This window comes from Buteo buteo, chromosome 1 (assembly GCF_964188355.1).
Source record: "Buteo buteo chromosome 1, bButBut1.hap1.1, whole genome shotgun sequence".
In the NCBI taxonomy this organism is placed as follows: domain Eukaryota; kingdom Metazoa; phylum Chordata; class Aves; order Accipitriformes; family Accipitridae; genus Buteo; species Buteo buteo.
The window spans coordinates 9,994,601-10,011,136 of NC_134171.1; the positions used below are offsets into that span (position 1 = coordinate 9,994,601).

At 36.2% G+C, this 16,536-nt stretch overlaps 1 protein-coding gene across 1 annotated transcript in view; it reads left to right on the forward strand.

Moving 5' to 3' along the window:
- Positions 1 to 16,536, forward strand: part of CFAP99 (cilia and flagella associated protein 99) — a 61,995-nt gene that overhangs the window by 15,033 nt on the left and 30,426 nt on the right. The window contains exons 3-6 of the mRNA XM_075040672.1: positions 36 to 180; positions 3,062 to 3,156; positions 9,565 to 9,677; positions 11,875 to 12,049. Coding sequence (XP_074896773.1) covers positions 36 to 180; positions 3,062 to 3,156; positions 9,565 to 9,677; positions 11,875 to 12,049 — 528 coding nt within the window. The remainder of the gene's footprint in view (positions 1 to 35; positions 181 to 3,061; positions 3,157 to 9,564; positions 9,678 to 11,874; positions 12,050 to 16,536) is intronic.

The following is a 16,536-nucleotide window of genomic DNA, read 5'->3' on the forward strand; positions in this document are numbered from 1 at the left end:
ATACATTAATCATTATTAATTCTGTATCTTTATAGACTCTTAATGTGACAGAAGAAAAATTTGTGTTGGATACACTAGCTGGATGCATAGAATATAAATCCTTATTTGATGTGGTAGTCAATGCCTTTTTTGTTCGGGATGGGAGATACTGCCTGATTTCTGAGCGTAATCTCTATATAGGTAAGTTTTCTTTAAAACACCAAATGTGTTTACCACAAAACTTGAAAGAAATATTATTTTACTAGTGTAGGTCTTAATATTATATTACATTTGAAGCATTGTCATTGTGCCCAATGCAGTACGAAGTACAGGACCTTTTCCAATGCCCTTATGATGTAAAGCCTAAATCCTGAAATTGTTATTTAGTCTGCACTCTCACAGGTATTAACTAGAATTTTACCTAAGAAAATTATGCAGAATATGCCTGCAGATTAGGTAACTTGCAGATGGAATACAGATGGATCGATCGGTGGCTGGAAGAAGTATCTTGGAAGTTTAACGATCACTTAAAAAATATTCTTCATTGATTTCCCTTTATTGTCTTCTATGCAACCTAGTATCTCTGCCATTCAGATATGAAATTGTATAACAAAGCTCTGTTTGCTGAGGAACACAGCATGTCTCACAGTATGAAGATACAACTGTCTCTAGCCATACATGGGTTTCTTTGTTACTGACCATCACAATGACATAAATAGACTTCTGTCTGTCTCCATGAGTGAGGTCAATTATTTCCCTTTTATTAGTTACTTGGTTAGAATCAGTTACAATACAACTATATCTGATAGTATGAGCTAGTTAATCAGAGTAGTTACTACTCCAAAAGCTATTTCAGGCATTGAGAAGTACATTAACAAGTAACTTAAAAATATTTTTATACTATGCATTTAATATGCCTATACTGAGGTTGATTTATTAATTCCTTAAATAAGTTGGAATCACAAATTGCACTGGCATTGGTTCTCTAAGTCAGATATGTTCTGAAGCTTTGTGGATACTTTAAAAATTCTGCGCGATTTGATTCAAAGTGGTTAAAAAAAAAGTATCTAATATAAGTATATCTACATTTTCTGTTTTAAAAGCTACTAAATTTCTATGGCAATTTTGGTTGCTTCTGTCATAATCTGGAAAGGTATAGAAATCTAAATCAAATAACAAATGAAAGGGAACCTAAATTGTCAAGGATTAAATTAATGGTATATTGAGTTTATTCTAAATGGTAATGCTTCATTGTCTCCATTTCTCCAAAGCCATGTTTGTCAGTGTCTGGGGCACATAAATTATACCTTTAAGCTGAGTGTTGCTATAATTGGATTGTCAGGACTGGTCCACTCAAAAGCCGCCATTAATCATAGGCAGAGGGCAGGCTCCAGAAAATTTTCCTGTATCAACAGGTTGAGAGTCTAAGGTCATTGGCTTACATTTTTTTAAGCTGCTTGTGATTCCCTTTGCCAAGCTGCATTGACACTTAAATGATCAAAGCTGCTTATAAAGGCTGTTGCTATGTGTGAGCAGATTTGAATTTAATAAAGCTTGTAGGAGATAAATGTATATTCCCTAAGACTGCTTAAATATGTTGCTATGCTAAAGCACAATTTTGAAGCCTAACAATACACTGAGTTGGCTGCAGCATGTTGGTCAGAATTTACTGATTTTATCATTACTGTTTGGTGGCAGCTAAAATACTGCAGTGCAAGTGAAGCCTGATTGATCAAAGTGAATATGGTCAATGAAAGCTGATACAGGAGCTCATGAACTTTACAGGTCTGCAAAATCTCACAGCACTGACTATGCCTCTTCCTGTATCAAACTGCATACTTGCCAGAGGGGAGTGCAAGAATCAGGGTTGGATTTCCCAGAGAATTTCACAATTTAAAAACTTGGTTTTATTCTAATTCAGATTAAAAACAAAGATTACAACACTTTCTGCAAAATAGTCACTTGCAAAAAAAAAAAGGGGGGAAATAAATACTGGAATTATGATATTTTATGTTTAAAATTTTTGTTATGTATAATAAACTATGATTTTGGAACAGTAGAATAAGAGCTATCCTCTCTGAAAACATTAAAAACAGGATATGTTGAAAATTCACTATCAAAACTTCCTTTTATGTCTCCTGTTCACATTAAATTTTCTCAGAATAAGCTTGCTTACACTAAAAGTGAGCTGTTTCCAACAACATAATGCTGTCAGAAACTTTTCAGTCATGTCTCTCAGGAGCCACGTGACTCCTATTCCCCCTGCGTTGTTGCCAGACTAACACAGAATTTCACAGATGGAATATGCAGATATTTGTTGTATTAGCTGGTACTACTACCCAAAGAAACAAGCCAGCCTTTTTCTCATTACCGGCCATGTATTCTCACCCCTATGTCATATCTTCTCTTGAGTTAGAACTTGTGTTTAGCTGTCATCCAGTGAACTGATTAAGAAAGCACTTCAGGTTAAAATTCACAGTCTGTTTCAACTTGGCTGTGTGGGTGACTGTACTTGCCCAAGAGAAGAAACACCATGAAGTAAAAGGAGGGGATGAGAACAAGCAGTTAGGGGTTGACAGAGCTGCTTATTTTAGTGGTGATATTGGCATAATGAAATGACTGTGAAATCATGGCAAGATCTTACCTTTGGCATTATAGGATTCCAAACGCTGCTGTGGTAAATCTCCCAGTTCTGCAAACAGATATTTGCAGGCATCGAAAGGACCTCTATGAATGACTTCAGATAACTACAATTGTTTTACATTTTTTGTGTAAGTGCCTAGATCCTCAGCTGTTAGAATTCCATAAAATTGTGCAGATTTGCACTAGCTTGGATCTGACTCATGAAAGAGATAACTAATTTATATGAACCATAGCATAGAGTCATGATGCTAATAATGAACACAGGGTTAACATTATATTATAACTTCATATTACAAGCATTATATTACCTAGTTGGATAAACAATATTGAAGACTATTTAAAATTAAGTAACAGTCTAAATCCCAAAGTATGCTGAGTATGGGGTGTAGGTTTATTAGAATTTCCCTCCTGCATTTTAATTCTATGTATCTTTTGATAGTTATTTGTTATCTGGCTACTTTTCAACTAGAAGAGCTCGGTCTTCAGCACTTCAGCAGAATTGTGAAATCTCTGGACACTGCAAAAATGCAAAAGGTAATGAAAGTACAAAACATTTTAAAAAATAATTAATGATCTCTTCATGGTGTTTGATTAATCAGATGACTTTTCTCAACTTTCAGGATAATTTAAATTGAGAAATTAGCATTATTTTCTGTTTAAATACAGAACCTTCAGTTTCTATACTTACATAGTGACTGTTTCATATTCAGTCAAAGATCAATTTACATTGTATATTATATAATCTGAGAAGGTAGAATAATCACATGATTTACAGTTGTCCCTCTAACTTGCATACTCACTCTTGGGTCTGCTTGCATTCTGTCTTTGACTTTAGGCAGGAGAAGAAGTTCTTCCTATATGCAATGAATCTATGGAAGCTTGCAGTTCCTGCTGATTAGTGCTCTTTTTTCCCTGAACAAGCCACTACCACTTTGATTATCAAGCCTATTGTCCCTCCATCACTTTTTCTCCTTCCCAAAAACCAATTGCTCATTTGGAGCTATGCATGTGCCAAGTACACCATTACAACATATGTGCAATTGACCAAACCAATGCCGCCAAATAGAAAGCATGACAACAAAGTTCTGCCTGCCTTTTTGCTGTCTGGAGTCACAAATTTGGGGTTTGCTCTGCTACTTGTTTGGTAATTTTGATGAAATTTGTGGAAATATATATATACCTTCTGCTTCTCTTTCAAAATGGTTCAAAGTGCTGATTATCTTAAAAGCTATGTTGTAAAGAGGGGCACAGGGATAAACCGAGTGGCAATGCTGTCTCATAAGCCCTGTTTTCTTAGGAAAAATGGCTAAAAATGAAATTACTGGTGACACAGTGTATGTAAACTTCGATCATCCAGATGTTTCAAAGCATAGTCCAAGCACGGTGTTCGAATAATAAATATGGAATTCAAGAGACAGGCAAATTTTAGTAATTAATACTCAAAGGGCTAAGGTTTATCCTTATACTGATTACTTTGAATGTTCATGTGGATGCCAGTGTCTCTTTAATGAGTAGAGTTGCTTTATAATATGTAGGGAGAGAGTAGGTTAGATGGTCTGCACAATGTTTTTAGAAACACTCTATTCACTTTGTTTTGATGGGTTTACTATGGAATGGTTTTTTTAATTCCATTCAGAGACAAAAATTATACATTTCATTAACTATTAGAAAGAACAGAGAAGTGGCTGGAAGAATTATCATAATCTGGTAGACAGACAAATCACTCTGTCTAAAATGCTCTCCCAGCCCCTTCTTTGGTAAACATCTTAGACACAAGCCACTGGATTGGATGCATCTTGAGCTCATTCAGCTAGCAACACAATTTTCCTACTTCCTGACAGTTATCTCTTGTTGATTCCATTCACCTAGCTTTAGATGGCTTAAGCGTCAGTGCCCTGATGTTCTAGTTCAGATAATTTCTCCTTCCGTGTCTGGAATAACTCTCTTCTGATAGGGAAGTGCTGCATTATGCAATGGTATGCAGCTGCTACTTTTTTTCCTGTAGATGTAACTTTGCTTAAGTACCATATCAGATCCTCATCAGCATAGTACCTAGCTTTTCTTCGCTTGCATTAGAAGAGGTTCTTTGTCTCCAAAGTGATGCTAGATTGTATTAATGCACCTGCAGCAAAGGATTTAGAAGCAGCATTTTGTCCCCCCAGCAACAGAGACAAAAACAGCAGAAGGCAGATCTGCAGCCTTAGCAACACAAGTTGTCAGAAATTTGGGATTCTTCTTCAGGATGCTGACCTGTAGATTTTGCCCTGATGACTATTGTGTCTGAGTTGAGTTGAGATGCAGAAAAATTATTCACATATATTTACTTAAAATAGATTAATTAAAAAATAAACTTTTCTGCACAACACAGGCTGAATGGAATTTTCTTAATCATGCAGATAAACCTTACTCAAATGAGTAGTCTTCAGTTGAATGAGATCAACTCGTGTGAGTAGACCTTTCTCTTAAAGGAGTGCATGACAGAATCCATTCAAATCAAAGTCACAGTGTTTCGCTATGATTGATGCAGGTTCAAATATTTTCATTTAGGCAGAATATCCAGGCAGAATAATAATGCTACCTTACTAACACATGTTCATCTGCTTGAACAGAAAATCATAAGCTCTCATTCTATAATGTTAAGAATACATGCAAAAGTTCTTTATGGTTGTATAATTACAGAACCATAGGATAATACCCAATTTTGTAACTATAGTGTGATTGTTCTCCTAAGAACATGCATTGCTAGCTCAAGCCTATTTTTTTGTTCTATTATTCATATATGTTATTCTTTTATATTTGTTGTAAAATTTAAGGGTTTGTATGTTAGAGAAAATACACTGTTGAAATAAAAAGTTGAAGTAAACAGCTTTATAATTTCCTAATTGCCTTGTAAAAAATTCAAAATAACTAGTGTTTTCTTTCTAGTATTCAAGAACCTGTTTTGTTCTGTTTCATGTTCTGATTGCTTCTAACAGCAGTAAAGTCATTTATAAAGAATTTCTGAGATCTGCAAAGGAAAATCACTACATAAGAACTGGGTATTGTAATTTCTGTTATGATGAGGTAGGAACAGTAGAACAAGATCAGTAAGAAGTAGGACAAAATCAGCTTCATGGTGGACATTGGGGTAAAAAAAGTCCAAGCTGGGTCATACAACGGCAGAAGGACCTGAGACCAAGCTAGGACACTTTTCTCTACACCTTTACCTCAGGATCCTCAAAGTAGAGTTGCCCATTACAATTTCTTCATAGGAAAGCTTTCTTAGCTTCTTGCCTTCCTCTTCATTTCTCTGTTGCAGTTGAAAGGTACAGTCCTACAGGTGGTTCAGCTGGCATAGCTGAAGAACTAAACTACAATAAGAGGGAAAGAATCAGCAGGTGAGGAGAGGAGTGGACAGGAACCTCCTTGATTGCTTTTGCTACTACAGCAAATAGCTGTGGGTGTGTATAGCTAAAATAATAGCATTCTCAGGTAGTGGCTGATCTGTATGGAGAAACAGAACCTGCTGTTTCTTGCAGTTACTTCCTTAACTCGAGTCAAGAGCTTATGCTGTGAATATAAGGATTTCAGCTCTGCGAATGACTGCATGGATGTAAAGATAAAACCAGATGAGGAAACTTCCCAGTTTTTATTTGTTATTTGGAAATCTATGAAATCCCACTGTGTAAAAATACGTTAAGAATATTAGCAGGGAGTGTTCAAATTCTCAAAAGCAAGGTATTCAGCCCAGTTGTAAAACTGCATTACAAAACAGTCTTTAATTACACACACTTGTCTTACTACAGCCAGAGTACATTAAAATAGTAAAAATGGGTACAATTCATTTCTGGTGTAATTCCACCACTTCTAGAAGGGAAATTAATCTTGGTTATCATGCTCTGTGAGTAGTGAAACTCTTGAAACATACAGGACAGAGATGTATGCAGAATAATGCTGTTACCAAAATGACTGTCCAGTGACTTCTCTAAGGAGAAAGATGCTGGTAGCATCCAAACAGAAGTCTGTGAAAACATCAAACCGCATTTTGCTGCTGTAAAGGCAACGACTGCTGATATTGGGGTTGTCACCTGTGTCACATGTGGCCAAAGACAAAACAGAAATATAAGGGATTTTTCCTAGCAATTCAGTTCACAAAACACAAAAGTGTCTATTGTTAAGAAATGAAATGTGCTATGGCTTCATGGGTCTTATTCTGCCAACATTTGCCATCCATGATATGGATTATCAAAACCAAGACTGTTGACTTTGGCTCTAGCAGACTCTGGTCAGAAATGATGTCTGGTAATGCTGCATTGCCATTTGCAATCCCTGCATTGCCTGCATAACTGTTCCAGGGCTGCATTCAAAGCCTTCTCTAGTATGATGCATATTGGGGCATATCCTTATCGTAGCATTTCTCTGGGGACTGTGACTAAAACAGTACTAAAATATATATCACAGTATTGATATCTGTTTACACAGTTAACTGTTCTCTGTACCTTATAGGAGGACATCATAGCATTTATCAATTGTAATTACCCATTTGTCTTAATACAGTGTGAAGTGTTAATAACCAGTACATAACTGGTGTTGCAGCAGGAGGCCTCAACAGGTAATAGCTAGCTGTTAAATACAACAGCTAGAAATCACTGTGTGCCTTTATTATAGTTTCATCTGCCTTGAAGAGGTAGTTGAGTTGCAAGTGCTTTGTAAAAGATAGTTACAGCAAATATTTAGAACACCTAGATGGAGATCAGTCAGGGAGAGCTGAAACAGCAGTTCAGAGGCTTAGTTTCACATGGCAATGCAGTAGAAAACTGACTGAAGCCTCTGAAGATGGACTAGGCTATAAAAGAGGAATACTGAGGACACAGAGGGGGTGGAGTTGAGATTAATGAAAGCTAGTGAAAGAAAACTGGAGGATTTACAAATCACCACCTGCAGTATTTCTACATCAGCTTCTTCTGTGAGCTCTCTGAATACCTAGAAATTTGAAACTATCTTCACCCCTCTGTGTCTGCCTCATTTTAAGTATATCAGCTCGTGTTCAATCCATCCCTGTATGCACACTTGCTTACATGGGTTTAAAACCACATTTTTTATAAACTTTGTGTATAGTCAGGACCTTCTCTAAAGTAAGAGTACTTTGGCAGGGGACACGTTCACTGGATCTATAATCATATATACAGTTGGGATACCTGGATGTAAAATTTTGTTAAAATAACTGGTAGAAGTAGTGTATATATAATGCATCAATTCTGTTGGAGAGTATGAACTCTGTCTAGACTTCTAGCAATTTATTTATACATTGCTTAAGTACAAATTACTATGTTAGGTGAAAAATGTAATCCAACATGCATGGACTACAGAAAAAGATCCTCCATAAGGAGAACAAATGAGTTTCTAGACCAATGGAATGAAATGCATCCCTTACCATATACTTAGCAAACTCCACTGAATCTAGAAGCACCAAAAAACCAACTTCTTCACAATTCAACACTTAGTTTATAGTCATGTTTTTAGGGATGAAATATCTTCTTTTGGATGGTGTGTTGATATGCCAGCATCTGCAATTTTGGAGAAGAGCAGTAGTTTCTAGACAAGAATGGGAATCAAAGGGAGTAATATTCATTTAGTCCGTCAATTGTTGCTCAGTCTTTTGACTCTGCCAAAAGCACAATAGATGAAAATAAGACTAAATTTACAGGTTAATTCTATGGAAATGGTCACATCAAGACTACAGATTTCAAGTAGCAGGTTTTCTACATCTGTTGAACATCTGCAGCAAACACCTTGAGTCAAATCTGAATTGTTTATAGCTGAATTATTCACAAAGCTCTGACCCATCTTGGACCTGGCACCACATGTGAATTAAGCTCCTTGGTAGTCCTCCAGAACTAAAAACTCAATACAAAGACTTATATGGCTCTGTGGAAACCAACCCAAGATAGGGCTGATGCCAAGTCTGAACTAATAAGCTCTGCAGTCTCCATTTGAAGCTTCTCAAATAACTGCACACTGCTTTCCAGTGTGTCTCATGATGTCAGTATTATTTACTGTGCTCTTTTCTATTACTGGGATTATTTCAGCATGATACTTGCTTGTACTTTCATTTCCAAGAATTTTAGTGAAAAAGTTCAGGTTCGAGTTTGGAATTTATATTGCTGTAAATGATACAGGCTGAATCTGAGTGCCATTTTTGAAGAGTCTGTTTCAAAAGGCCATTTGAACAGTTCAAGTTTTAAAGAAAGGCTCTTGACCTTCTGGTGAACTCCAGTGGGAAACCAAAGTTCTAATGTTAGTTGCTATTTCTTCAGCACATAGAGCCCTACAATGTGTAAGTGTGCCAAATTTCAGTCTTCTAGTTTGATGGGAATATGCCAATTAATTATATTTCAATAAAAGAAGAAGCCATATTGTATAGCAGTTACTATAGTTCTCAGCAGCTCTCTGTGCCCAGTTCCTAGGAAGCTGAAAGGAACTTAAGTAATTCAGGTGCAGTGCCAGGCCTGACAAGTTTCTGGGCACCATGGATCATCTAGCTATAGATAATCAGGAGTTGATTGTGGGTATATTAGACTCTGTAACTCTATTGTATAATTATACTAAAATCAGTGTATTGCAGTAGTAATTAATTTTGAATAAAACGTTTTGTTTCACAATGTCTGAAGCAAATAAAAATGCATCAAGACATTGCCATGTTGGAGCCCCTAGATTTTTTTTTATGCCACTGAAAATTTTTTATTATCCATTAGTGTTTCACCAAATAGGGCTGAAAGACATGGGTCTGTCCTAACAGAATGAAGAAGAACCTACAAATACCTAGCACCCAGGATTATAATTACAGGGTAAAATACAGGCAAGTTCTTCAGCAGTGTTTGTAGTAAAAGCAACTATCTTTTTGTAGTCGTATATACACTATGCCTTCAGTATTCATATTTAAAAGAAACCACTTATTATTAGTTTCTTAGATTCTTCTTCAATGCCTTGTATTTGAACACATGGATAAAAGATGAATGGAGTCAGTTCTACGATTCACTGTATGTAAAAGAGAACTGGATTGATCCACTGCTAAGGTAAGCAGTACTTAAGTAGCCTGCAGCCACCTCAAAGTTTAAAAGCTGGAGAAAGCTTCCCCTGAAAGTTCAATTTGCTGTTAAACTGTTTCTGCTATTGAAGTCACTGGGAACCCTTCTTGTCTTCGTGAGACTATAGTAATCCCTTTTACTTACCCAGAGGCAAGGTTCTCTCATAGAAAAGTCCTTTCACAGCTGTTGTACATTTGCCTCTCAGTGCCCCTGAATAAATCAAACATCATACTCTGAAAAAAAAAAAAATCCACGTTTCAAATTATCTTAAAGAGTTAGACTCATGCCTCATAAGTCACTTCAACATCTGTATGACATTAAGCATTTGAAAATAGATGTTTGACTTCCCTGAGTTTGGCTTTATGCACAGACTTGTTTATGCCGATGGTCATAAAATCCCTTCTGAGCAAATCAGATAAGCATGTAAACAAGTCTTTTTAAATTATTATTTATTTACACAATTGCAACATCATTTAACAGTTTAAATGCTCTGAGGTGCCAGGTGTGTCCACACATTGGTTAGGTGGTGATACAGTAGCATGAGTACTTTTGCCAAACTGGAACATTTTCATGTGGAGAACAGTAGCTCTGCAGCCTATTGTGTCACTTTTTCACTCTCATTTTTACCCAGGACAGATAAATAAGAGCTAGCATTGGTACAGCAATGTGGCTGCAATCACACATCCTCCTCACTGCAGTATAGATTAACCCAGATAATGGCAAACACTGTTAAGACAAAAATGTGCTACAAACAATGTCAGCTGGAAAAGAGTTTGCATCTAGTTCTAACTGTCATGTTAAAGTCAATAGAATTAATCCTTTCATACTATGTAGATTATGCCAAATTAGCAAATGTATAGTATAGATTTGGCTTGCAATACTCCAAATTCCACTGAGTTCTACAGGAACTGCAGGGATATATTTGAAGTCAGAATTTGACTCAATATATTCCATTGTAGTGATTCTAATTATAACGTATACTTACAAGAGTATAAAGGTACCGATAGAGATGTATAGAGATATACACACATATCCACACAGTTTTTATATGTATATATGTATGCAGGCAGATGCTTAATCTATTGCTTGTTTCATTAACACTAAGCTTATTGGAGCTGTCCTTCACAGTCAGTTACATTCAATGTAACAAACCCATGTTTTGTCTAGAAGTTGTAAAAATAAGTTGTACAAAAATATTAAAGACCATATTTGGTTACTGGGTTTCAAAATTCCTTCAGGGGGCTGAGAATGCATTGATCAGTTTAATCAGTTCAGTAGTTTAAATTCTTTCAAACATGTCTTCGTATTCCTCTTGCTAATGTCAATGAGGTTAATATAAAGAGTTCTATTTATTTTAATGGACCTGCATTATTTGCAGAAGTTACTTGCAAGCCTCATCCCATAATGACAGTACTAGCTAAGGTCACAGTCACATAAACAAGTTACTGTAAATTTGCATTGTCAGCTGCTCTTTCATTTCTGGGAAAGCTCCATTGCATGTGTAATACTTATGGATAGAACACATATAGAGGAGGAATAACTGACATGAAGCTGTCACCATAATTAGCTCTGTGATAACCTGTTTGTGTCTTACCTTGAATTCTGCGCCTTCCTGTCATTCCTTTGAAGAAGTCCGAACCTTCATACAAGCCAAAATCCAAACACAGAGAAATCAAAATCATCTTGACTGCCCTACAGGGTTCACTGAGGGTTCATTTGCTAATTCACCGAACTCCTTACATCTTCCTATTTTTTCATTAGAACTGCCTGTACTTTGAGATTGATTTATGTATGCTCTGTCAGTTGGTAAATGTAGTAATACTCAGACCACTGTTTGTTCACAGTCTCTTCATCTAAGTGTATTAAGTGTGTACTTACCTTATGACAGCTACTTTTTTGATTCACAGTCTGGTCCTGCTGCAAAACAAACTGGCGAGATAGTTGCTTATTCAGTAAAAACTGTGGCTATTTCACCACTGGTAGTCTGAATGGACTAGCATCTATCAAGAGGTGAAGTAACACTGTCCAACTAAATCATGAGTACAAATTCATAGGTCAATTTTATTGAAATTGAATGGCTGAAAGCATTACAGAATTTGCACCAATGCCAACCTCATATACTGCATGTAAGTTTGCATGAAAGAAAAAAATGAAATAAAATTGAAAAATCTGTTTTTATTTGAAGATGGCAGCCAAAAGTACAGCAACTGATTGAACAGCTCACAGATAAATTAAGTAATCATACTACCACTGTCAAGACTTCGACGGTCACTCAGCCAAAGGAATTTAATTTGACTGTACCCAGACCACGTGCCATTCCTATACCTCTGCCAATACCAGTACTGGAAAAAAGGCCACCTGTGAGTTTTTTTATGCTTTGAGAGATACTAAGTTTTATGTATGCTTGTGTACAAAATCATAGTAGGGGAGTTAATAGTCTCTTTAAAAATAATTATAGAAAAACTACAACCTTTGACAGATCAACAAGGATTTTTGTAATATTCTGTGTTATTGAAGGTCAGATGTCTAAAAAACACCCAAAGTAATTCTTTTCATTTCAGTGAATGTTGTGTAAGCAAATTGTATGCCAAACGAAGGAAAGGGAAAAGGTTGGTTCCTGTAGTTGTTTTGTGACTTTTGGAGCTAGAAATATAGAATGGGTACAAATTGATGACAGCATTGATACAAGTGTTTCTGGTAGTCCTTGGAGTTGTAAGATGTTTGCTTTGGATAATGCACTGCAGCAGGTAAGAAAAGAACACTCAAATGAAATTTTTTTATGAACTTAGATTTTTGTAGATAAACTCATTAAAATAGATGGCAAAGCAATTTCACTGGAGATGAGATGGACTCTAGGTTTGCAGCTCCTCCTTGAGAGTGGAATTTTATTCCTTTCTAATGTTGAATGTCTAAAATTAAGGTTTTTCAGTTTAAATTTATTGCTCACATATAAATGAGAATAGATTTATCTCTGAAATGCTAAGCTTTTATTTTACTCATTGTCTAACATTGTGATTCAGTTACACTGGTACAAATCAGAGATACACAACTGGTTTTAAGTTAGCTCACTGGGGTAAGGCAAACAGGATTTGGGATCAAGCTGCTATGACTAACTTAATAAAGACTCCAAAATCATGTATATTTAAATTCAGTGGGAAGTGAGCTTGGAAGTCATAGTTTTGGGCATTATCTGCCACCTTGTATTAGCACTTCAGGTTTTAAATAATACATGTGTTGAATGCTCTTAGAAACCATTTACATCTCAGGATGGCAGAGCAATTTAATGGTAGTGTGTTATACAGTTAATGGGATTTTACATTGAAACAGCTTAATACCATGCTCTAAAAAACTGCGTTTAATAACTACTTAATCAGTATAGGAATGAGTCATATTGCTGTCATTTTAGTACCTTTATGCTGTGCAGCCCCTCTTAGAATAGATTTGCTTTAATGTAGATGCATTTACTGAAGTTCATTTGTGTTGTTAGGATTATACTAAATTTGGTTTACATTCTGGCCAAGTCTGCAAATTTAAAAGCTTGTGTGAATCTAAAACCATTAGCGTAGTAGTGACATATGTTGTACTCATTTCTGTACCTATCTCAGCAAATAAAGCTTCACTTTAATTTGCCATATTGTTGCCAGTATCACCATTTTAGATCCTGAAATGAACAGAGACTGAAAAGACAGCCCAGATGGCAAGAAAGAGTTAGCAAAGTGAGAGCAGGCCATAGTTTTGGCTACTGTATGGTGGACAGTTGTATGCAATTGAGAGGAATGCACGGAAATAAAGCTCTTCCAGATTACATCCCATAATCTGATGCAGACATTTTCTCACAAAGTTGTTCGTTTTATGAGATATCCAATTTTTCTCATGGTTCTCATGCATCTGTCAAAGAACTTGTCATGTGGTATATTAGCAGGGACTATTGCAGTCACAATAACTATAGGTGTAGTTAGTGCTCGACTTTGAAACTGCTGTATGAATTCATATGGAGGTGTCTGGATTTCAAGCAATGACTATTGATAAGTTTGCATCCCTATGGGGAAATTAGTTCATTCTGATTAACAGGATTATTATTTTAGGTATTTCTGCTAGGTTGCATTATTTTCTCTAGTAGAGATAAAATGCAAAGTAAGATGAGATATATCACATACATTGAGTTCAGGAGCTGGGATAGTACTGCTGTCCTGTACACTGAACACATGCTTCTTTTTCACAGGAGAGGACTGGAGATGGGGGTTATTGCAGAAGGCAGGGTAGTTAGTTGTCTTAGTGTTCTGTATTGAGAGGGGACTCTCCATGGACCTTGGAAAGTTTCACTGGAGTAACATAGGCCTAGAAAGTTAGGATAATCATTCATCATCATAAACATTCATCAGAAATGGGGGACAGTAAGTGAAAAACACTTCAATTCTGAAATTTAATAATGAAACATTTCACTCTAAATATTTGGCCTAAAGATTATAAATTCTTCTCTCCACTGTCCTTTATACACAAGCACATGGATGCACACACAAGCATGCACATATGCATATACACATTCATAAATACAATTCTACAAAGAAAAATGAGTGCTTTAGCTTGAAGTTTGCAAAGGAAACAAATGGAAACAGGTGCTTAAACCTGATTAACATGCAAAATGATTTGGACACATTTAACTTCCTTGGATATCCTGGCCTTGAGTTACAAATAAAATCCATTCTTTTAATATCACCACTGTACTAGAATAATAAAGCAATTATTTTATTTTTAGATTTTCTGTAAACCAATAATGTAGTTTAAAAAAAAATAAAAAGGCTGCACTGAGATGTTATTGTAACACCATTCAGCCAGATTTAGTGAATATTTTAGATATTTTCCTTATTATTTCAGCTGTGCTTCATGAGTGGAGTTGCTGATTGTTTAAAATAATTAAATGGGTGAATTCATTTGGCCAGTATGGAGGATTTTGTTTGCAAATATATAGACCCAACAGTATATTTATCTTTATGATCTTGTTATGTATAAAAATAGAAGCTCTTAATACAATAGCATTGCATTAGCTTGCCCTTGTCCATCTTACAACAGTAACTTTAAAAAAATAGAAGAGTGATGACTACTGAAGTTCAAAGTGATTATTTATTTTGTTCTTTCTTAAACTTCTTGTGGTACCTACTCCCTAAATAAATAAACTTCTGGTAAAAGGATATCCAGAAAGTATAGGTGAGCCTGACCACTGGATGGAGAGGAAAAGCAAGGTTGATGTCTCTTACTCCCAGCCCCCTTTTTTTCACATTAGGATTAAGTAGGTACAGTTTGGTCTTTTGATCTCTGGAGTTTACAATTTATTTATAGTGACTTATTCATCCTATTCCAGCAACTGGGTAATTGCTCTATTGTCTATCTGTCTGTCTGATTGGTACTCAACACCATGATATCTGAGGGCTAAATTACAAGGCTAAGATCATTTTTGAAACAGAGCTGATTGAAAAGTCTCCTCCTTAAATTACTTGGAATAAGCATAGCAGTTTCTGAGGAGAGATTTTCAGCTTACACTGGCAGATGAGTACAGTTTTGCAGGTAAAGCACATGACTAGGAAGAAGAGTGAAATAAACTGATTCTCACTGCCTGTGCAACCCTTTGCAAATCCTCTGGGCTTTAATTTCTCCATCCCTAAAAGCATAATAAAAATTCTTAGATACTGCTGGGAAATAGTTTCAGTTCTACTTCACTTAAAAAGCTCACAAAAATACTTGAGCAGTCTCACCAGTGCATTTAATTGCTGGCTTCTTCTGTTTGTGCATTTGTTTTGCCTGTAGATAATGATGTCAAATAGCAAAGGCAGTGGAAAGTACATCAGATCCATGAGTTTTTCAAAGCATAGTTCTTTATATAGTCCAATAAAGTAGATGGGATCCCCATGTTCCCCAACCTGACCTCCAGTACAATACAGATTATAGATTCTTCCCCTTAATTCTTGAATTAATTCTGTAACTTCTAATTGAACTAGAACATTTTTAGCAAGATAAATATTTAAGCAGGTGTCCAGTAAACTGGCAGACTATCTCACCCACATAGGAAGGAGACATCGAGTCTTTTTTCAGAGTTTGCTTCTGGGCAGGATTTATTGCTCAAGCAAATATTGAAATCCACCAGAGGTTTCAGCCTAACTCAAAACCATACTGTCCCTAGTCTCCTGTTGATCCATAATGACAGCCAGATGATAAGTCTTTCCTGGTCATTTTATCTGTAGCACTTTCTGACATGTTAATGCTTTCCCAAATCTTTGACTTATGCTAGGAGGGCCATCTCAGTCCTCTGCTTCCAAACATTTAAACTATACCTCCAGTGGTATTCCCTTACAAGGACATTAGGGCAGCCATAGTAAACCAGAGCAAAGGCCCATTTTGCTCAGTGTATCTTCTCCACCAGTGGCCAAACACAGAGGTCTAGGAAGACTACAGGGACAGGACAAGTGTAGCTGCTGCTTTCTCCAACTGCCTTCTCAGCCTCCCACCATTTCAGCTCAAAGACTTCCTCAGCTACAAAGAAGTTCCTGGGTATTTAATAAACTTCAAAGGGTTTCTCTTCCCTAAACTTCTTTGGAGTCTCTGTAACTTGTTGCTTCTACCACACACTGTGCCAGAGAGATCCACAGCTTAACTTTATTCAGCTGCCCTATCTGGCTGTCAGTGCTGTGAAGCTGAAGTTTATGAGATGCCAGACAGAACTTTTCCCCTTCTGGCAACATTTTTTTCCCCTTGATAGGGCCTATAGTATTTATTATTTCTTTAGCCTTTCTTGTACTAGTTTCAGATTTTTCCTTCTTTCTGGTCTTTTGACTAGGGATTATAGTACATTGGA